Source organism: Mus caroli, chromosome 19 (genome assembly GCF_900094665.2).
Source record: "Mus caroli chromosome 19, CAROLI_EIJ_v1.1, whole genome shotgun sequence".
NCBI lineage: Eukaryota > Metazoa > Chordata > Mammalia > Rodentia > Muridae > Mus > Mus caroli.
Window position 1 is genome coordinate 43,745,928 of NC_034588.1, and position 23,662 is coordinate 43,769,589.

General features: G+C 43.7%; 3 protein-coding genes across 3 annotated transcripts in view; 2 read left to right on the forward strand and 1 right to left on the reverse strand.

Annotated features, from left to right (window-relative positions):
• The first annotated feature begins 422 nt into the window (after positions 1 to 422).
• On the forward strand, positions 423 to 15,617 carry Taf5 (TATA-box binding protein associated factor 5). Its single transcript, XM_021151913.2, has 11 exons — positions 423 to 1,013; positions 3,662 to 3,899; positions 7,029 to 7,344; positions 7,793 to 7,956; positions 8,054 to 8,189; positions 9,334 to 9,454; positions 10,860 to 10,989; positions 12,512 to 12,676; positions 13,948 to 14,125; positions 14,285 to 14,462; positions 14,573 to 15,617. Exons 1-11 carry the CDS (start codon positions 452 to 454, stop codon positions 14,788 to 14,790), a joined length of 2,406 nt encoding a protein of 801 aa, XP_021007572.1. The 5' UTR covers positions 423 to 451; the 3' UTR covers positions 14,791 to 15,617.
• Atp5md (ATP synthase membrane subunit DAPIT) lies at positions 15,609 to 22,659 on the reverse strand. The gene is made up of 4 exons (XM_021151914.2): positions 22,553 to 22,659; positions 18,164 to 18,259; positions 17,985 to 18,077; positions 15,609 to 15,714 (listed from the first exon to the last, which is right to left on the reverse strand). The coding sequence occupies exons 2-3, from the start codon at positions 18,248 to 18,250 to the stop codon at positions 17,988 to 17,990; spliced, it is 177 nt and encodes a 58-aa protein (XP_021007573.1). The 5' UTR covers positions 18,251 to 18,259; positions 22,553 to 22,659; the 3' UTR covers positions 15,609 to 15,714; positions 17,985 to 17,987.
• Positions 22,660 to 22,747: 88 nt separating this feature from the next.
• Pdcd11 (programmed cell death 11) overlaps positions 22,748 to 23,662 on the forward strand; it is a 41,507-nt gene continuing 40,592 nt past the window's right edge. The window contains exon 1 of the mRNA XM_021151475.1: positions 22,748 to 22,847. The gene's annotated coding sequence lies outside the window, so the exon portion shown is untranslated. The remainder of the gene's footprint in view (positions 22,848 to 23,662) is intronic.

The window sequence follows — 23,662 nt, forward strand, 5'->3', positions numbered from 1 at the left end:
CAGAGAGTCTTTCCAGTAACTAGGAGGCCTCTTTCTGATAAATGCTATGTGCTTTTGAATTAAATACCTGGGCGTGAATCGTTTTCTTCGCGTGTGTATTTAACCTCTTTGGATTCTGGTTAAGCCGTCTGTAAAGACTCCAGGGATTAACACCTTTTAAACTTGTTGAATTAAAAGAGCTCGTATAATATAAAACGGCTATCTCATCGCCTGAATGCAATAAACGGTAATTAGCAGGCAAATGCAATAGAGACTGACGGTAAGCAACTCCCACTTCCTGCCTGCCTTTCGCTCGGTTTTGAAAGTAGCTCTTTCTCGTGCCTTTTCTCCTCGCTAGCTCCTCCCACTGCCGTAAATGGCCTGCCCCGGCTGTCGTGAAACGCCCTACCCCCGCCCTCCATGTGGCGAAAACGCAGTCACGCTTGACGGCGCGAGGTGGCTCAGCCGCAAGATGGCGGCGCTGGCGGAGGAGCAGACGGAGGTGGCGGTCAAGCTAGAGCCTGAGGGACCGCCGACGCTGCTACCTCCGCAGGCTGGCGACGGCGCAGGCGAGGGGAGCTGCGGCACTCCTAACAACGGCCCCAACGGCGGCGGCGGCGGGAATGTGGCAGTGGCGGCGGCGGCCGGCGGGGACGGCGGGACCCCCAAGCCTGGGGTGGCTGTCTCCGCCACTGCCCCGGCGGGGGCGGCCCCGGTGCCCGCCGCTCCGGCGGAGGCCGGCGCTCCCCACGACCGACAGACCCTCCTGGCCGTGCTGCAGTTCCTCCGGCAGAGCAACCTCCGCGAGGCCGAAGAGGCGCTGCGCCGGGAGGCCCGGCTGCTGGAGGAGGCGGTGGCGGGCTCCGGAGCTCCGGGAGAGTTGGACGGGGCCGGCGCGGAGGCGGCCAGCGCGCTTCTCAGCCGGGTCACCGCTTCAGTTCCCGGCTCTGCGGCCCCCGAGCCTCCGGGGACGGGCGCCTCGGGGACCTCGGTGTTCTCGGGTTCATCCTCAGGTCCTGCGGCTCCGGGAAAGGGTGAGTCTCGGGCTCCCGGGCTGAGGAGCGCCGGCTGGAAGGGGAGCGAGCCGGGAAGGCGAGGGCTGGCGGGCCTGCACCTCTGCGGGCTTGTTTTGAATTTCCTGGGCCCGCCTCTAGGGCCACATGCCCGCCCCTTTCGCTCCTGCGCCGGCTGCGCAGTCAAACCCTCTTCTGAGCTGTCAGTTCCAGCCAGAGGCTGAGCAGCAGGGCTGTGGAGCCGAGGGAGGCGCCGGGGACCGGGGATTGACAGAAGAGGGGGACCTTAGGGGTTTCGGGGTTTCTGCTCTTACTTAGACTTAGGAACCTAGGATTGGGTTCGCGTGAACAGGAGTATCGTACTGTCCCATTCCCATACAACTATTGTACAGCAGGTACTTTCCGTGTCTTGATTTTTCACAACTGTATAGTTCTCATCTCTCCTTTTGAGACGAGAAAACGGACTTTTTGAGCAAAGCCGGAAGGGCTTGCTTTGGATAACACATCCAGAGTGGAGGTTGTAAGTGTTTCTTAGAATGTGGGCTGAGAACCGCCGGTGTTAAGTGTTTTAGAGGATTTCTGAGCATCACTTAAGGCTTATTAAACTCTGTAAGGGCAGAGTCTGGGAATCTGCCTTGCAGTGCTTTTGAAAACTCTTAAGTCTACGGGCAGGAGTGGGGCAGACCTTTTTGTCTCTGTGGCTTTTTCTTGTGTGATGTCAGTTAAAGGTATTTTTTTGGGGGGGAGGGTTATTTTATTTTTTTGCCTTTTTACTAAGTAAGTTATTATGAGTCTAAGATGTAATGAGTAATGTGCCTAGTTCTGAAAGTTTAGTTCCTGACTCCAGTTACTGACAACCCATGTCCACGTTTCTCCCAGAAACTTGTCACAAATCCATATAGTAAAACACACGTTTCGGGTGAAGACGCTTGCCACCATGTATGATCACCTGAGTTGGGTCCTCAGAACCGACATGGTGGAAGGAGAGTCTCAGCTACCTGAAACTTGTCTTTAATATACACCAAACTTAAAAATTTTAAACTCGGGGCTGGAGAGATGGCTCAGCAGGTAAGAGCACTGACTGCTCTTCCAAAGGTCCTGAGTTCAAATCCCAGCAACCACATGGTGGCTCACAACCACTTGTAATGAGATCTGACACCCTCTTCTGGTGTCTGAAGACAGCTATGGTGTACTTATGTATAATAATAAATAAATCTTTTTAAAAAATTAAACTCAGGAGATCAGTAACTATTGAATTAAGTTATCCAGGTTAGTGGTTCTAGACATGTTAATCTGTTTCAGTGAGAGCATTGCTAGACAGGAAGGTTGAACACATGGCACTGTGATCCATAAATAGAACTGTGTCATGTTTATAATGCCAGAACTTGGGATGCTGAGGCAGGAAGGAGAATTACTGTGAGAAAGCCATCCCCAGCTAAATATAGTAATGGGGGAAGGGGGTGATAAGTAAAAATATGTGGAAAATTAACCGAGGAGGGTCTTTTCTGTATGCTAAATTTTGTGACTGTATTGTAACAATTTATATTATTATACTATTTTTCTAATATCTCTCATCTGTCAAGAAACTTGACTTATTCTTTTAGATCATACTCAAGAAACCAAGGAGAAAAAGAGACCATGAGAATGACTTCAAAATTATAACCTTAATTATAATTTTCTCAGTAAAGAGTATGTATAATCACTTTTTAAAGACCGTAACAGGATATAACAGTATAACTGTAGTTTGCCAAAATTTCAACATCCAAACTCTAATTTGATTTTTAAAAAAGCATTAATCGTTTTGTATTGCTATATTGCAAACAAATAACCCAGGCTTTCCACTTGGCACTGATTGGTTATAGAACTTGCTTTCAGTATATGCAGTTGAGTTGTAGTCTTTTATATTCCAGAGCTATAACACATGTTCCCCTTTCCCCTTGAGATGCTGGTATTTTATATAAGGTGAGTGATGTTTGAACATGAGGGTATCACAGGACTGATGGTACAGGATTTATATACAAGGCACTGGAGTGTGATGCATGCTGTTTGCACTGAGCCTTAAGAGAAGATGAACATAACTGGTGCCTTTGCACATCCATTTATTTATTTATTTGGTGGTGCTGGAAGTTCAACCTAGGGCCTGTGCATGCTAGACAAGCCTTTTGCACATTTCCAATCCCGTGTGCACATTTTGTCTTTAGAATAACACAATTCCAGGAAAAATGTTGACTGTTCTTGTTATTGATTTAAAAATGTAAGATACAGTCAAACTTGGGTTACTCAAAAACATTCTGAGTTGTATTAAAAGGTTTTGTGACTGTGCTTGCAGCAGGTAAAGGCACTTGTCACCAAGCCTGACAAACTGAGATAGGTCCTGGAAACCTCCATCATGGAAGGAGAGAACTGTCTACTGACTGTGTCCTCTGACCTCCATATAACTATTATGGCTTGTCTGCCTGCTAGCCTCATCACAGCCACACATATACACAAAATAAGCAAATGTAATACAAAACTAGAAAAGGAAAAGATGCGTGGTTGTGTTGCGGAAGAGAAGTAGAGAGGACAGGGACAATTCTGAGAATCAGCTGTCCCTGGGGCCTTAGCAAAACCTCATCTGCTTGGTGCAATTAGATCATTTTCTTAAAAGTTGTCATTCATTTTTTAAACAGTTGCAAGTGTAGCTGTGGAAGACCAGCCAGACGTCAGTGCTGTCTTGTCGGCCTACAACCAACAAGGAGACCCTACAATGTATGAAGAATACTACAGTGGACTGAAACACTTCATTGAATGTTCTCTGGACTGCCATCGAGCAGAGTTATCCCAACTCTTTTATCCTCTGTTTGTACATATGTACTTGGAGCTAGTTTATAATCAACATGAAAATGAAGCAAAATCATTCTTTGAGAAGTATGTGAATCTTAACGTCTTTATCTATCTATGTCTGTATAAGCACACACATCTGTAACCACACAAATGGAAGATTGTAAATCAGAAGGATAGGTGCCTTGGGCAGCGTGAATCTACACACAGGCAGGATTGATCCTCCAGAGGAAACAGTCCTGAAACGAGAACTGAAGAAGGGCTGCTAGGAATTAGCCAGTGGAGGAGAAGAGCATACCTGAACTGGCCGTCTCTGTAGTTACAGAGACGGAAAGAAGCCCATAGCAGCTGAGGCCAGTAATGTGCAGGGCTGTGGTACAGCGTTCAGTTGGGAACAGCAGGCAGTTTCTCACACTGCGTTGAGGATCTGTGTTATAGGAATAATAGGGACTTACACTGGATAAGACTAGATTTGATTAAGAGTCACCGAAAACTCAATGATTATGAATAAAAACTGGATTCTAAGAGCAGTAGGAACAGTGTTAGTTACAACCCAAACAAGAGGCTTAAGTAAAATGTCAGTTTTAGGGCTGATAGCTAAGTCTTCAGTCATCGGGGGTGTGGCCTTCATCGGCTAGTGTTCTTGTCAGGAGCTTCTAGGCACAAGCTGGTCCTCTGTTGGACAGCAGTCCAAACACTGTTCTAGTCAGCAAGAAAGGCACACGTTCCTGGGAGATGCTCACACTTCTTTTTCTAACTTTTTATCAGTGACCATCCCTAGGGACAAATGTAGGAAATGCCATCTTTCCTGCGATCTTCCCCGAGATGTCTGTCCCCAGCTAATAGTCAGGTGTTTTGTTATGGAGGAAGGGAGTTCTTCCTTCTGAGTGCTGGTGTTATAGGCATGGTCTCTACCTCCCCACCCCCGCCCTCCCCCACCCCCCCAGAGTGTGCGTTTTAAAAGGCTTTTTTTGCAAGAGGCAAGCACACGGTGAGGGACAGGACTATCGGATGACTAGAGTAAAGTGCTTCTTAATGGTGGTGGCAGCCCTCTGTCCCATGGACACCTAGAAATATGTCGGGGCATGTTTGTTTGTCATAAATACCTGTTGGGGAGGCGGGAATAGTAATAACTATTCTGGGATGTATGGATAGTCCTACTTAGCAGAGAATTGTCCTGCCCAGTGTATCAGTAGCAGCGCTGTGGAGAAACAGTCTGCTGGTGAAGTGAAAAGCAGACTGACCCCACAGTGCTGGGACGGACATTGAGGTGAGACACCATTGCTAATGCAGATTTCTGGGGTGTCCTCTGGAGAAGGACGACTTCCTGGCAGAAATCCCTGGAGGAGGATGTGATGTGTCAAGTAGAGGTACTAGTCTGTAGTTCCAGTTCAAGTGAACTTCTAAGTAATTTAAGAATCCACTAAGAACCACTAGCCGGGTGTAGCATGGTGGTGCACAACTCCGATCCTGGCACTTAGGAGGCAGAGGCAGGTGGGTCTCTGAGTGAGGTCAGCCTGGTCTACAGCTCGAGTTCCACAGAGAGAGAGACCTTGTCTTCAAAACAAAACAAAACCAAAACAAACCAACCCCAACCCCAAACCAAACCAAACAAACCAACAAAACAAAAAACCAAAACCCCCCAAAAATCCCCAAGACAGGTCTGCCAATAGTCCGTCTGTCCCTCTAATGTAATCCCGTTCCCCTATATAACAGCTGAGAGGAGAGGAGCACCTAGAGTCATACATTGGCTTGAAGAGCTCCAACATTAACAAGTGGAGGATACAGAAAAGAAAAAGGTGGAGAAACATGGAGAAGTCCCGGAAAGCATTGTTACAGATGCCAAGGGGGCAGGGTTGGGCTGACTGAAGGCAGTGCTTCAGTGCAACCTACAGAGCTTGAAGTCAGGATTTGTCGGATAACAATTCATGAAAGCCCTTATCTACTCTTTACACTCAGATTCCTAATTGAAGGTACTGAAAGCAAACTGTCACTCCCTCCCCTTTCTTTGTCTGATAATAACATTTCTACACTAGAAGCCTTTATTTTATTTTATATATATATATTTTTTAATTAAAGAGACAGGGTTTCTCTGCATAATAGTCCTGGCTGTACTGGAACTTTCTCTGTAGACCAAGATGGTCTTGAACTCACTCTGCCTCTTGAGTGCTGGAACTAAAAGCAAGTGCCACCATCACCCAGCTTAGAAACTAATTTCTTTTGTAGTACTGTCATCAGTCTTGCTCCTTCAGTCTCCTGGGATAGCCAGCCACCTTTCCATGTAGGAAGATGGGCTGTCATAAAAGGCTTTCTGTTCCCGTTACAGACAGTCTGCTAGGACCCCATGCCCAAATGAGGGCAAAACAAGCCAAGACATAAAAACAAAAGTATATTTAAACTATAAGCTATAACCAAGACTGAAGGCTTTATTTAATTGCCTTGGTAATAGTGAAAATATGAAAGTGCTCATTGTTTAGTACCAGTATTTGTTCTTTAGTTTATCATTAAAATATTGATATTTAATGTCTTAAGTAATTAAAATGTATAGGCTTATAAGAATTCATGTTCTGATTATCATTGAGTCTGTGATAAGTACACTGAAGGCATACTATTTTCTATTTCTATGTTTGAAATGTTTTTAATAAAAAAATTTTAAAGAGGTCTTGAGAAAGTGCAAAATTCAGTAAAGCAAGGATTCTGACATTTTTCTGTATTACCAAAGAATTTTTAATTTCTTTTTCGAGATAAGGTTTCTCCGTGTAGCCCTGGTTGTCCTGTAACTCACTTTGTAGACCAGCTGGCTTCAAACTCAGAGATCCAGGCTCTGGCTCTGCCTCCTGAGTGTTGGGATTAAAGGCGTGCGCCATCATGGGTCAAAGATGGTTTTCAAAAGAATAGAAATACATGCTGGTAGTGAGTCTTAGGTCTGCTCAGAAGCCCCGTTCCCTGCGTGATTCCAGAACATTCTCCTGAAGTGCTTGTGATACATCTCAGTAGAGAAATGGGTGACTTTAGAAACTGAGTTATAATCATTTGGAAATATATTACTATTGACCCTACAGCCTTAGTCAGGGTTATTTATATAGTTCCATTATTATAAATATATAATTACATGCTAACTACTGATGATTCTGGGATGGTTTATAAATGTATGAGGGAGAAGCCGATTACCTTGACGACACACTGAAAAATGACTCTTTAAAATCACTAAAACAGGTTCCATGGAGATCAGGAATGTTATTACCAGGATGACCTACGAGTATTATCTAGTCTTACCAAAAAGGAGCACATGAAAGGGAACGAGACCATGCTGGACTTTCGGACGAGTAAATTCGTTCTCCGCATCTCCCGGGACTCGTACCAACTCTTGAAGCGGCATCTTCAGGAGAAGCAGAACAATCAGATCTGGAACATCGTGCAGGAGCACCTCTACATTGACATCTTTGACGGGATGCCTCGCAGCAAGCAACAGATAGACGCCATGGTGGGCAGCCTGGCAGGAGAGGCGAAACGAGAGGCGAACAAATCCAAGGTACGGGCGGGCGCAAACCGACAACGATGTCACGTTAACAGAGCCTTAACTGCAGAGGCTGAGATGAGCAAGGGTTTTTTTTTTTTTTGGTTTTGCTTTTGCTTCTGAGACCTGCATAATAATTCCAAAGTGCTGTCTATACCTCTTGGCTTGTGGCTCCTGGCCCGCTGTCTATTTAGAGTATGGTGCATGTGTGTGCACACACTTACATGGCTCTCACGGTAATGCAGCTGAATCTAGGGAAAAGTAGGGAACACAACAAAAGGCCCGCTGAGTCTCTAAAACCAGGACAGCAGGCAGGCATAAGCGGTGCGCTGCTGCATGTTTCTGTGGGTTAAAAATGATGTTGGTCATTTGTAGCTGTAAGAGAGCCTGAAAAGAGAAATGAGCTAACCAAACACATTGAACAAAAGTTAATTTAAAAACTGTTGATTCTTGTGACTTGTAGGTATTTTTTGGTTTACTAAAAGAACCAGAAATTGAGGTGCCTTTGGATGATGAGGATGAAGAAGGAGAAAATGAAGAAGGAAAACCTAAAAAGAAGAAGCCTAAGAAGGATAGCATTGGCTCTAAAAGCAAAAAACAAGATCCCAACGCTCCGCCTCAAAACAGGTGGGGACGAAACGTGCATAGAGGTGGAAGCTATGTCACAGAGGGTTGGAGTTTATTAATAATCAAAGAGTGATTCTTAGTCTGTTTCCTCTTACAGAATTCCTCTTCCTGAGTTAAAAGATTCAGACAAACTGGACAAAATAATGAATATGAAAGAAACTACCAAACGAGTGCGCCTCGGGCCAGACTGTTTACCCTCCATTTGTTTCTATACATTCCTTAATGCTTACCAGGTCAGTAAAACAACTGGACAGTTTCTCCCAGAAGAGTCAGATGAAATGGTGACTTAGCACTGAGAAAATGTACCTCAGATAGAATTTTCTTGTTTAAGCTCTCTGCATTATCTAACTTAAAAGCAAAGGGCAGCAGTGTGGTGGTGCACATCTTTAATACCAGCAGTCTGGGCAGAGGCAGGCAGGTCTGAGCTTGAGGGCAGCCTGATCTACAGAGTGAGTTCCAGGACAGCTAGGGTTACAAAATGGTGGTGGGGAACAGAGAGGGAGGGAGGGAGAGAGGGTGGGTGGGCGGGCGGGCGGGCATACACTGGTCAGAATAGATAGATGTTTGGATTTAAAAGCCTTATAGCAACTTTTAGTAAGAGTTAAGACTCTTGCTGATTCTTGACCCTCGTTAGTTGATTGGGAGTTGTGTTCCTCTAACTCTGAGACGCTCATCTGGTTCATCTCTTAAGCTTGGTTTAAGTAATAATATAAATTTGGTATTTTTAATTTAAATCTTAATATCTTTATTGACTTCTTACAATAGAATACTAAGATGTATCTTCTAGTAAAGTACAAACATGATTAGCAATTACTATTACCCACTCCAAATACAGAGGGCGGAAAAGCAAGTGATAAGGCGCTCGCTGCCTGTGCCTCTGACAGTGCGTTTCACCTGACAGTGTAACTCAGATAATCTCATCTTGGCTCTACTTACTTTTTTTGAGAACTTCATACATGAGCACTGCGTGAACATTACCCCTGCCTCTCCTCAACTCTCCCTGTGTCCCCACATTATGATCTCTTACATATGTCTGTACATATATGTATATAGTTACATATATAGGTGTGCATTTAATTTTGCTGCTGTGTTCAGAGTTGTCAAATGATATGAGAAAAATATCCATTACAATTTTTATTTTCTTTTTGAGACAGGGTTTCTCTTGTGTAGCCCTGCCTGTCCTGGAACTCACTCTGTAGACCAGTCTAGCCTCAAACTCAGAAATCCGCCTGCCTCTGCCTCTGCCTCCTAAGTGCTGGGATTAAAGGTGTGTGCCACCATTGTCTAGCATTATACATTTTTAGATATGATTGGATTTTTTTCCCTACCACAATGTTATCTAATCCCTCTAATATATGTATTTTTTAATACTCTCAGGGCCTCACTGCAGTGGATGTCACTGATGACTCTAGTCTGATTGCTGGAGGTTTTGCTGATTCAACTGTCAGAGTGTGGTCTGTGACCCCTAAAAAGCTTCGGAGTGTCAAACAGGCATCAGGTAACTGAGATGACCTATTGGTATAAACTTGAAATTAGTCTACATCAATTTGATTTTATAGAATTTAGATAGGAAATTGTGATCTTTGCAGAAGTGATTTGTCTTGAATTCCGGGGCTACAGCCTGGTGGTTTAGGCCTGTGATAACAAACACCTTAGGAGGATGAGACAGGAGGATTGAGAATTCAAGGACTGGGCAGGCGAGATGGCTCATTGCTGCCAAGCCTGATGCCCTGAGTTCAATTCCGTGGAATCCACATGTGGGAGAGAACCACCTCCTAAAAGTTGTCCTCTGACCTCCCTACATGTGCTAGGCATGTGTACGTCTACGTATACACAGACACTAAACAGTGTTTAAAAAGAGTGAGTTCAAGGGCTTGCCTAGACTGCAGAGTGAGTTCAAGGCCAGCCTGCAAACCTTAAATGAACTGTCTCAAACCAAGATAACATTTCCAATAAGTGAAAGAGCCTTTGACGGTGGCAGTGATGATTCCATTGGCCCCCAGTTCTCTCACGGATAGAATGACGCGATGAGGTCAGACAGCTCTTGAAAGTTAAAACTGATAGCAGGTGATTATTTGCCTGTACGTTTTATGAAAACCTTAGTGAGAGTTGGCAGGGCCTTACTAAGCCTTAGTAACTCAGCAGATAGGCCAAGTGATTGCCACCAGACCTGCAGACTTGAGTTCAACGTCTACAACCTGCGTGGTTGAAGAGAACCGACCCTACAGGTTGTTCTCTGACATCTACCTGTGTGTGATGGCACGCATGCTCAGATTCACGTTCCTACAAGGGCTGAGGCAGAAGGATCACTGTAAGTTCAAAGTAGCCTAAGCTACACAGTGAAGACTCTGTCTCAAAACTGAAAACAAGGGGCTGGATACACGACTCTGTGGTTGTGAGCACTGACCATTTTGCAGAGGACCTGGGTAAGACTTCAACCACTAGCCATCACTCTAGTTCAGGGGCACCAACACATGCATGTGGTACATTCATATGCATGCATGTAAAACATTGGTACATATAAAATTAACAGAAGGCAAACCAAAAAGCCCAAACTTGTAATAAGGTCAGGACTTTAAATGCTTTTTGATAGCTATTTTTCCTAAACAGTATGTTTACATTGTTTTAGGATTTGTATAGTTTTTTTTTTTTTTTTATATAAAATGTAGCATAGTAGACAGACTAAAGAATCAGTCTTGGTTTTCACACTGAGGAACTGTGTGGTCTAGCAGATTATTAACTGTTTTTAAGACTCATTTTCTTCTATACAAGGGACGTATCACTTACTTTAGCTTTAGTATAGTGTTGTTGCTACAGAGGAAGAAACGTTGAAATGTTAGTTCTGAACTATGATGGATTGCCTTAAATAATATACCTAAAATAATATTTCTGGACCTTTTTAGATCTTAGTCTTATAGACAAAGAATCAGATGATGTCTTAGAGAGAATCATGGATGAGAAAACTGCAAGTGAGTTGAAGATTTTGTATGGTCACAGTGGGCCTGTCTATGGAGCCAGCTTCAGTCCGGATAGGTAAAATCCAAACACAATTAAATGCTGATAAACAGAACTGAGGGCTTAAAGTTAAATGCAAATGCTAAACATGGTTGCCTGTAGTTCGGTGTCTTTTAGAATTAGAATTTATATTAGAATTTGCTAATTTATTTTGGGGTACTGGGATATAAAATAGCAACTAAGTGTATACTGAATTTACAGAATCAAATACACATTCAGGGCTTCACTGGTTTCAAAATTGAGCTTTGTCTTTAATAGCCTCTGAGAGATTGAATTGCTTGAGTTCGTGGATTATTCTTATGGCACTTCATAAAATTTAAGAGAAATTCCTCATACTAATGGCATTAGAAGCATTTGGGTTTCTGTAATGGGAAGATGGAAGCAAGCTGAGTGTCATGGTAGGTGCCTGCCTGCTATCCCAGCTCCTCTGGAGGCTAAGGCAGGAGAACTGTGGTTCTAGGTTCTCTGGGCATCAGAGCCAGACGGTGTTTTGAAATAATAGCGCCATACGCATTTATGTTATTCTTGTTTTTCATTTCTAACTTTCTGTGAAAATGCCTGGGAAAGGGTGCTTTCACCCATAATATCTTTGCACTTGTGAGATCTTGAGAAAAAAAAAAAAAACCACAAAAAAACCAAACCAGTACTTAATAGGATTTAGCCAAATGATACATTTTACTTGAGAACAGCTGATTTCAGTGACAAGGTAGAGATTAGTATCTGCGGAGGAATGGAGTCCTGGCTGAATACAGGGCCTCGAGCACATCCTGGGCATGCACTCTGCTACTGAGCTATACCTGACTCCTTCTCTATTTCAGATATAACCCATGCAGATAGCAAATAACATATCCACGATCGATACACCTCATTTCTAGACTGTCTAGGTAGCAACACTGCTTATCTTCAGTATTATTTCTTGGTGGTTTGAAAATAGAGTCTCAAAACAGTAGTCCAGACTAGCCTTGAATTTGCAGCAAGCCTCCTGCCTCAGTTGCCCAAATTCTGATAATACATGAGTCTTAACATCAGTTTAATACTTTTAGCTCTTGTTACCTGCTGTGAATTCTAAGAATAAAGAGGTGGGGATAAGATGGCTCAGTGGGTAAAGTGCTCATCATGCAAGAGTGAAAAGCAGGTTTAGGATCTCCAGCACCCACATAAATGCTGGCCTGGCCTGGCAGCCCTCCTTTAGTCCCAGTATCCTGGACTTGGAGCTGGGGTCTCTGGAGAAAGCTGACAAGCTCTGGGTACATCTGGGAGATTGATCCAAGGAAGACGCCTAAATATGCCCATGCATACTGCATTCCACACACACAGGTGAGGGAGCTAAGGATGTGTTGCTCAGTGGTAGAGTGCCTGCCTGCCATGTGCTAGGCCCAAGGCTGAGGCCTCTGCACCATGTGCCCATTCCCACGCGCATGTGCATGCACACACACTGATGTGACATAGGCGCATGTTATTTGTTAAGATGTGAGATTGGAAGAAACATGGACAGGTAACTAGATTGTACTGAGAATCAAACGCCACCTCTTCTCCTCAGGAACTACCTACTCTCCTCTTCAGAGGATGGAACTGTTAGACTCTGGAGCCTTCAGACTTTCACTTGCTTGGTTGGGTATAAAGGACACAACTACCCAGTATGGGACACACAGTTTTCTCCATACGGATATTATTTCGTGTCAGGAGGCCATGACCGAGTAGCTCGGTAAGAACATTATGATCTAATGAAGTTTACTCACTGAATATAACCATTTCTTGTCGAGAATACAAAGTCCAGCAAACTTGATTTTCATGCTATTCAGGATTAACTTTTTGAGAAGATAATTCACAGTAGTAGTTTGAAAATGTGAGACGGGAATATTATCTCCCTCTATTGTCTATACCAAGGGCCCTGCTTCTACTATGAATACCTTTGTCTTCTGTTATTCCTAAAGTCCCGTTTGATGTAATTTTTGCTAGAAATCATGTGGTTGCCAAAACTATAGGAAAATGGTTTTCTGTTCATTAGGAGTGGGAAGGTGGGTATAAAAGAATTTATACAAAAGAGTTTACATGCTGGTGGAGAAATGGCTCAGCAGTTGAGTCCTGACTGATTTTCCAGAGGACCCAGTTTCAATTCCTAGCACATAAATGGCAGCTCACAACTGACTATAACTCTAGTTCCTGAGGATCCGACAGCCTTACACAGACACGCACCTCGGCAAAACACTAATGCATAGAAAATTAAAATAAATCATTTAAGCCAGGCAGTTGTCAGTGTACACCTTTAATCCCAGTACTTGAGAGGCAGAAGCTCTCTGAATTTTTTTTTTATTTTTATTTTTTTGGTTTTTCGAGACAGGGTTTCTCTGTGTAGCCCCGGCTGTCCTGGAACTCACTTTGTAGACCAGGCTGGCCTCGAACTCAGAAATCCACCTGCCTCTGCCTCCCGAGTGCTGGGATTAAAGGCGTGCGCCACCACGCCCGGCGCTCTCTGAATTTTGAGGCCATTTTGGTCTACAAAGTTCCAGGATATCTAGGGCTACACCCATATCTCAAAATACACAAACACCCACCAAAAACCAAAAGAAAGCTAATCTTTATGTCTGTAATCCCAGCATTTGGGAACTGGGCATGGTGGCACATGCCTTTAGTCCTAGCACTTGGAAGGCTAAGGTAGGGGGATCTCAAGGCTAGCCAGATCTACATAGTTAATTCCAGGACAGCTACAAAGTGAGACTCTGTCTTAAACAAAATAATCACAAAAACCAAACCCAAGCCTACTAGTACTCTGGGATATGGAGATAGGATAGTGAGATCAAAGCTAGCTTGGGCTACATGAGACATCATCTCAGAAAAAAAAAAAGTTAGTCCCAGTTAACTTTCCTTTAGTTAGATAGCAATTTCAGCTAGAGGAACCATTTGGAATTGACCTTCACCTGGAAATACCTCTCTTTTGGGTTAAATTTTATTAAATTATATTATTTTTATTTTCAGGCTTTGGGCTACAGATCACTATCAGCCTTTGAGGATATTTGCTGGTCATCTTGCTGATGTGAATTGCACTAGATTTCATCCAAATTCGAACTATGTTGCTACGGGCTCTGCAGACAGAACTGTACGGCTCTGGGATGTCCTTAATGGTAACTGTGTACGAATCTTCACTGGGCACAAGGTATTTCACACCTTCATTATTCCAGCACACAAAGATGCTTTCCAAGTTGAAATACTTAACCAGTAGCATAAACAGTTTAAAAATAATGGCCATGCTATCAAACTACAATTCTACCTCAGTCTTTTCAGATATATTTAACCCTACTTTGCTCTTTTCTAGGGACCAATTCATTCCTTGACATTTTCTCCCAATGGGAGATTCCTGGCTACAGGAGCAACAGATGGCAGAGTACTTCTTTGGGATATTGGACATGGCTTGATGGTTGGAGAATTAAAAGGCCACACTGATACAGTGTGTTCACTTAGGTTTAGTAGAGATGGTGAAATTTTGGCATCAGGTAAGTTATTTCATGGCTTTGGGGTTAAAAAAAACCACAGTAAACACAAGTATCCATGGGGACTCGATGTGAGAGCGGCACACTGATGGCTCCCTTTGGCATCCTTTCAGGTTCAATGGATAACACAGTCCGGTTATGGGATGCCATCAAAGCGTTTGAAGACTTAGAGGCTGATGACTTTACCACAGCCACCGGGCACATAAATCTACCTGAGAATTCCCAGGAGTTATTATTGGGTACATATATGACCAAATCAACACCAGTGGTACACCTACATTTTACAAGAAGAAACTTGGTTCTAGCTGCAGGAGCTTACAGTCCGCAATAAACCAACGGTATTAGAGACCTTTTGGAAGCTACTGTTTGGAAAAGGGAGACTAAAAGCAAATACCTCAGTGATTAGTATTTAAGCTACAAAGAATGTTTTTGTCTACATGGATCTGGAAGTATGCTGCTTGGAAAATCTGAACAAGACAGTTCCACGTTTCTATAGCAACCACATTTAACTAATTTCCGTTAGTTGAATAAGAGGTATTATGTTCGTGGAGGGGACATTTATGGTGCTTTGGATTGTGTGGAAACTATGCATATTTTTTTTTTTGTTCAAATGCTATTTTAATTTATTGTGTTTAGAAAAAAATCAGTTTCATTTAAACAATTCATTCTGCTTCAAGATTCAAGTTAAGAAATATAGTACCACCTTGAGTAGCTGAAGAGTTCTATGAACGTGTGTGTGCTGTAATGAGGTTATTGTACGGCACTCAAGCAGCGTGTTCAGTGACCCACTAACATGCTTCCCTTCACCCACCATGAGTGGACTGTATGGAACTGGGTAGGGACACAGTTCCTAAGTCTAGATGTACAGCCACCCACCAACATCTCAATTCCTACCTTGTAAGTTTGGCGTGCACTCAAACACTCACAAAGCAGGTGAAGAGACTCAGATCCCACACTCTACTTCAGCTAACATGGCTACACATGACCTAGTGCACTTGAAGTCAGACAGACATTTCAGTTGCTTACCTCCAATACTGAGCCTTGCTTTGGAAAACTAAGAGATTTAGACCAAGTCACTGCCAGTTTTTGCCTTTGTTGCATTTTGTACAGTTTTATATTTTTGATATCTTGTAAATAAAGACAACCAGCTTTTCCAGGTTCATAATTTATTGTACAAATTGAGTATTACATGATGAGTTCACATCAGCTTCTTCAGGCATGGGACTTAACAGGTGAGGTCAGACATTTCAAAATCCTATAAGCAAAGCAAAAACAGTTTGACATAAATGTGTTCTACTATCAGTAATCACCACAAATTCCCCAAAGTAAATGTACATTCACTAGGTTCTCAAGAGTCAGTAGGACATATGTCATAATGTGTGTGTGTGTGTGTGTGTACACATCTCCTTCAGGTTGACATAGTTTAAAGTTCCAGCTTTAACAATTGAAGTAGCTGTTGAAACTGCCAATAATTTAGTATAGCCTTAAAAGCAAAACTACTGGAAAAACCCAAGTATACAAAGTAACACTCAAATGTTTGTTAATTTTATGTGTGAGTGTTCTGCCTGCACGTGTGTATGCACCACTTGTGTGCTTGGTGCTTATGGACATCAGCAGAAGGTTATCAGATCCACTTGAATGGCTGTGAACCAGCACGGGTGCTGGGAATTGAATCCTAGTCTTAGATAAGAGCAGAAGGTGCTCTCAACTCCTGAGCAGTTGTAAGGTAACATTATTAAATAGGCAAGACATGTCTGCTACTTAGTTTTCAAGATACAATTTTTATGGGGATACTACCACCCTCCCAAAATTACGAGTACCTTTATGTATAACATTGGGCAAAATACTGCCTGTTACCAGGAACAAGGCATGGACTGGACCTCACAGTCCCCTAAGTTAGATGGATTCAAGATGGTGAAGCTTTTAAGAGCAGAACAAAAATAAGTGAGGAAAGCATCAGTTCTCAAGCCTTCTGCCTGTCCGCACAGCTGCTGCCCTGCCAACACCATTTACTGACTTCTGGACAGAGAGGAAGGCTTGAAGGGGACTGTAAGAAAGTCTTAAAGGGGCTTGTTTATTCAGGGGGGGAAGCCAGCATTCTATGAAAATGTAGAGCTATCAAAAGCCCAGCATCTATTACAACTTTATATATTAAAGGTTGGTTAGGGTTGGGGCTGAGCATGATAGTCTAGCATCTGCCAAGGCCCTAGGTTTGATCCCTAGTACCACAACCTCAGCTCATAATTCCATTTTTCTTTTTAAAAGACTTTATTTTTAATTGTGTGTGTTTATGTGTGAGAGTCCAGAAACGGACATTAGTTCGCCTGGAGCTGAGGTTACAGTTGTAAGGCCCTGGCCTGGGAGTGGGAATCTGAACTCAGGTCCTCTGTCTTTCAGTATCTGCAGTACTTGATCGTAACCTCTGAGACATTTCTCCAGGCTCTAGTATCCCTACCCCTACCCAGGCATGGTGGCACTTGCCTGTAATTCCAAAACTCAGCAGGTTGAGAAAGAGCAATTGCCACAACTGTGAGGCCAGTTGGGTTATAAGCAAGACTCAAACAACCTAAAGAAACAAAACCCAACCAAAACTAAATTACATAATAAGCTTATAGTTGGGCTGGGGAGGCCATGAAGACCTGAGTTTGGTCCCAAGAATTTATGGGGGGTGAAGACACAGTGGCACATCTATTTCCAGCACTCTTATGTAGAGATAGATGTCCAGAGACAGAAAAGCCAGCTTGTAACTGTGCATGCCAGCTAGCTGGGACACAGTGGAGCATCGCAGCAGGGAGAAGTGAAAGGCTCTGCCCCACGAGGTGAAAACCTGCTCCTTACAGTTGTCCTCATCCTTCCACATCAGTGTCCTGGCATGCGAGTGTGCAAGGACGTGAGCTCCCAACAATAAAACAGATTAAGTCACTTCACTGAAGTCATCTAATTGTTACAGACACAAGAAAATGGTAAGAGAAAAAAAGTACTTCAACAACAAAACTCAAGAGAATTTTAACACACTAATTTATCAAAAATCAGTCTGCTCTGGCTGAGGTAAAAGATATATACCCTCTTAAAAAGCAAGGTATCCCATAATCCTTTGGGAAAGCACTTAACCCCAAGAAAACACTCTTTCAAGTGCAAAACCATTTTGATGCAATACCTTCCTTGGGTTTTGTTTTGCTTGAGTCAGAGCAGACTCACAATCACAGTGATCCTCCTGCTTCACCCCCCCACCCCCCCCCAGTGGTGCTGGAGTACAGTAGAAGACACTGCACCCAGATCCTCGGCCACTCTCTCTCTGAATTGTTTTGAGACCAAGTCTTGCTACGTAGCACAAGCTGCTCTTGAACTTGTGATCCTTCTGCGTGTCCCCTCCTGCTGGGCTTTCAGGTGTACATTATACCTACCCAATGTTTTCTTTTGTGTATACAATGAATTTTAAAGAGTGCCAACAGTTTATTTTTTAAGACAAGAAAGAGCCCTGCCATCAGAATGACTAAGGACACATTTGAAGTGGCAGCTCCTCACCATTTATGTTGCTTTCACAGCTGGAGTTTTCTTAGGCCTTAACTTGAAGTATAAGACCAGCAAAGCAATGCCTCCATATGTGGCCAGGACACACTGAGAACAAAAGAGAGATGTAAATGAAAGCTGTCATATCTCTATTATTCTTAGATATAACTGCTTAAAATGAAGTTGATACTTACATTCATTCTACCTGTGAGGGTATAAGAGTTGAAATATTTTTTAATACCAGTGAACTGGAATTGGCCATCACTTTCTGCACCAGCCATGACTTCAATCTAAAAACAAAACAATAAAACAATAAATTGATTTGGGTGCAGTTTATAAGGAAATAAAATTCTTTCAGTTTCCAAATCTCTCCTCTCCTCTGGTCCAGCTGCCATTGCAATAGTGGAGCTGTGGGGAAAGCTGGTAAGGACTGGTAGGGCCTTCTCCCGCTGCTCACGTTTCCTAGAATCACCAAGCACTGAGCACAGGAAGCTTTAGAAAAGACTTGACTCAGCACAGCCAAATGTTTTCATTCACGGCTCTATCGATACTGTGCTATTCAAAGTAAATCACTTTTAAGGCCAGCTAAAAGTTGGAGCCTGTAATGCGTTTCAAACGTAACCACCAACTGAACAGAGTAACACACGTCAGTTTTTCGTCCTATAAGTCACCCAGGGTTCCATGGGAGACAGAACATCTACTGATGATAATATTGACACCAGTCACGATGGTCTGAAGCTGGAACCTTACGCCTTATACCCAGATAGAGGGCTTTGAGTGTAAGCAAAAAACTCCTGGCAGAAAACTGGCAAGTATTTTCCTTGTCTTTGGGAAGGGAAATATAAAGGAAAGTATAAAAGAGCCAACTCCACAAAGAAACATGACGTCAGCCTGGTGTGACACAGGCCTCGAATCCCAGCACTGGGGAGGCTGAGGGAGGCTGTTTTCTATGAGTTTCAGGCCAGCCTGGTCTACATGGGAAGTTCCAGGCCAGCTGGGCAAAAGAGGCAACCCTGACTCTCAAAAGAAGAAATGTAAAACCAAACCAATATTTAACTATCATACTAGCATAGCTAAATTACAATTGGCAGTGTTAACTGGCTATAATACACTGTGTGGTGTGAGCTGGGATGACAGCAAACATTTAGAATATCTATCATATCATATAATAGATAGCCCCTTCTATCTAGCTGAGTCGTTTATATCTTCTCCAGGAATTTACCTTGACAGAAATTATCACAAGGCAGAAATATATGGACTAGGAATCATCAATGAACACTGTTCACAAAAGTAGAAAGACCAGAAACCCAACATGGGACGAATAAATGACAATTGCTGTTGAAGGACAATTATATAGACCAGTGTACCACATGGAAGAAGGCCCCAAGTGATGTTAAATACTAAAAATCAATTCTATTTCTGGGTATTACAGGGCATATCAATGTTCACAAAGTCAGGTCGCTAGAGCAGCAGCAGGAAACCCAGAGGAACTGTTAGAAGTGCACACCCTCAGGCTCCTCCACAGACACTGGGTTAGAAACCCTGTCTGGTTACTTGTCTTAAACGGCCTCGGAGGAATTTTAACACATACACAATCAAACAAAACTAATGCTCAATAATTATATGGGGGAAACCCTTTGGAGAACAATTTTTTTTTTTTTAATTTTTTGAGACAGGGTTTCTGTGTCCTGGAACTGCAGAGATCCGACTGCCTCTAAGTCCTGGGATTAAAGGTGAGTGCCACCACCTGGCTTTATTCTTCTATGTAAGAAATTGCATTAAAAGGAAGTGACAACATCCTGGGGAGATGTAGGGAAAGAAGAATCATTACTGCTGCTAGGAGTGGGAACTGGGGAAGCCACTATGGAAGTCCGTGTGGAGGAGTCTCAGAAAATTGAAAACAAAATTGCCACACAATCCAGTTATTCTACTTGGGGTATACTTGAAAGACTAAGCCACTGCCACAAGGATATTTGCATGTCCATGTTTACTGCTACCTTATTCACAGTGGCTAAAATATTGACTATGTCTAGATGCCTCTCAGCAGAGTAAAGAATGTGTGGTACACATTTACAGTGGGATCTTATTCAGTCAGAAGGAAAATGAATGATCAGCAAGCAGGGGAACAGATGCAACAGAAAATCATTTCATTAACGACATAAGCCAGACTCCTGGTAAACAGAGCCTAGGTTTAAATATACGTGCATCTATGTATGCCTGTGTAAGTCACAAAAGTAGACGATTTGGCTGGGAGTAGGGAGCCATAAGGAGTAGGGTGGAGTGGAACGAAAGCTGCAGTAGTGACATCGTATTTGCTAACACTCAGCAAGTCACAGCAGATTCAGTTTTCTATGTATGATGGCCCATCTACCACAGCTGAGCCACAGCTTCCAGGAGCAACTTGAACTAGCCGGTCAAGGTCCAGGCAAGATTGGCAGACTGGCTGGCTTCTAAATGGGAGTAGGAGAAAACATAAGGGTGTTGTTGCTATGGAAGCCAGCACCCCTCTATTATTAACTATTCAAAGGTTTCAGAAGCATTCATGCAACAAAATTTGAAACCTTAATTTTGAGTACTTTCATAACGGTTACTGGAACAATGAAGAAAATCTAAATTTCCCTGGGTCTCTTTCACAGATCTTGGCCAATCTAGCCAAAGCAGGAAAATCACTATTAACATAATCCAAGCTTCATAGTCCAAGCTCCCCTTCACTCCACCTACCAAAGCATTCTTCTCCATTTACTTCATGATACATTCTGTAAAGTTATGAAGTAGGTTCTCATGAGAAACCCTCCGGAAAACTAAGACTCCTTGTCTTTGCCAGCTCATCAACCTTCTCAACTCTTTAAGTGTAACTGTCACCTTTAGGAGGATACTTGGTCATAATTGGTTAATGCTGAGGTGTTTAAATTTCATTCTATAGAATACTGCGATAAGGATGATGTATTCCAAAGACAGTGCATTCTGACTGCAGAACAAGGGGAAGGCACAGGAACTGGGGTTTTAAAGGAAGCTTAGATTTCCATCTAAGTGGTGTCGACAGTGAGATAAGCAATGGTGTCGCCTTTGTTGTCACTGTCATCAAGAGACAGGATTAACTCACGCTGGAGACCTGGCTGGCCTTGAACCCCTGCCTCTTGAGTTCGGGGAGTAAATGTGTGTGGCGCTACCACATGGCAAACAAAGGTGATATTAAGGCTTAAAGCCCCTCCAACAAACTGCATACTGTTTTAGGCCAATGATCTTTTTTAACAGTTAATATTGTTAACAATGCCCTGTATGGAATTTTTATTTTATTTATCTCAGTCTGTAGCCCCAGATGCCTGTACTCACTACATAGATTAGGCTGGCCTTGAAATCAGAGATCTGCCCGACAGTGTTGGGACTAGAGGGACAAGCCATTCACACCTGGCAATAGGAATAAATAAAACGAAAATGTCCTGTCCTTGCAGTCACATGCAAGTTTAGAGCCATTTGGTAGTGGGAAAAAAGTCACCAAAGACTAATAATTGTGAGCCTGTGAGTTAATATTTTTTTTTTAAAAATGTACTATTGTTGAACAGCAGCCTGCTACAAAGTCTAAGCTAACAGGTTTTGCTTCTGTTTCTAAATAATCCAATAACTACTATTAAATACAACCAGTCTTTCCATGTGAAATGGGCATTTCATTAAAGTCTTGGGTGAGCAGCTGCCCTTGCTTTGTAACAGGTTCCTGGATACAGCTATTCCCGTCTTATGGGCACCTATCTGGAGTAGTGCCATCACCAGGTATAAGGAAGATGAAAGTCAAAGGCTCTTGGGGACCACAAGCAACACACAGCCTCTGTGGAAACCCTTGCACTGATCAAACACGGCAGTGACTCTCAACCTTCCCAATGTTGCGACCCTCTTAATACAGTTCCTTCTGTTGTGGTGAAACCTCTCTTCCCCCTCCCCCAATAAAATTATTCCGTTGCTCCTTCACAGCTGTACGGCTAGGAGTCTCGTAATGTAAATAAATATTTTTGGAGATAGAGGTTTGTCAAACCGATCATGATCCACAGGTTCAGAACCGCTGGGATACAAAATCGAATCCGTTTTTAGAGCCCAGGCCTGGAGAACCGCAGGGCCACTCCACGTTTACTCTGGTTTTGACAAAGGCCACGGCGCAGGTAAGGGAGACTTGGTTTCCCGATCACAGCTCGGAGGAAACAAATCGCTATGGCCATAGAGGCCAGGACACACGAACTCAGCCAGAGATGAGGTCAAAACCCAGAATCCTCTCCCAACACCCACTGAATGGATGACCTTGGGGAGCTCCCCTCTCGACCGGCCTCACCCCCAATCCACACTGGGAAGTGGGGCATAAGGCTCTCCGCTAACCGTGCGAGGCCTGGAGCGCTCGTCACTCGCGGTGCTGAGGCTTCCTAGATGCACCATGGGGCCCTGACCCTCATTTTCTCCAGCGTCTTTCCCACTCCCCACCGTCTCCCCGCAAAAATAAAACCTCGCGCTGTTCCGGGGCTGGAAAAACGGCCAGATTCTAGTCGGCCTTACAAAGCTCAATCACCAGACCGAGCAGCTGAGAGCACTTTCTCACCTACCTTCGTCCGAACCCCAAACTCCGCGGCCGATGTCCTTCAACAAACCCAGCGACGAGCTCGGCCCGACCGGAAGACGCCCCCTCCCCGCGCGCGACCGACAGGCCGTGGCGACTCGGCCCTCGGCGGGGATTGGCTATAAACGTCAAGTCCCGCCCTTCTACTTCCCGTTTCAGCTGGCGTCAGACCCGACGTCATAACGGAAGTAGCCCTGGTCTTACCTACGCTCGTGGAGGAGTCGCGTGGAGCTGTCGGCTCCCTGTTCTGCGCGTGCGATTGCGTTGAGACGCTCCGTGAGGTATGCAGCGGTGGGAGCCGTGGGGCTGATGACACGGGAGCTTCGGCGAGGAGGGAGGAGACCTCATGCCTGTCACCTCGGCTTCCTGGCCTGGGTCTCCGGGTTTCCTGCTAAGCACAGTTGGGTTGGGATGGGAGGTCTGATCCCTCAATCCCCTCGGCGCTAGCAGTTCATGTAAGCCAGGCTGTCCGCTGAAGGTACCTTAAGTGCCTTCTCTACGTGATCGCCAGACTGTTTGGTGCCTCGGTCTCATCGGGTCTATAATGGGAATTATAGAGTCCCAGCGAAGTAGACCTTGTGAGCTATAATGTTTCTATGAAGCATGCACCCATAACAGAACAAACCTTACATTTTTCGGTCGTCGTCCCTTTCAGTCTCACTCGGTTACTAAAGTTTTCTTAAGTATCTTTCACCAAAGAGCCAAATTATTTTCTAAAATATAAGTTGTTACCATGCTTTATTTTCCCTGTAGCTTAATTGAATAATTCAGCTTTTTGGAAAGCCTTTGAAGAGTTGTTTGACAGGCAACTGGTTGTGTATTTTGAGAAATAAACTTTTTCTTTTTTTTTTTGTTTTTCGAGACATAGTTTCTCTGTATAGCTCTGGCTGTCCTGGAACTCACTTTGTAGACCAGGCTGGCCTCGAACTCAGAAATCCGCCTGCCTATGCTTCTCAAAGTCCTGGGATTAAAGGCATGCACCACCACGCCTGGCAAACTTTTTCTTGTTTCTCTCTCTCTCTCTCTCTCTTTTTACATTGTCTACCATTATATTTCTTTTTTTTTTAATATTTTTTATTACATATTTTCCTCAATT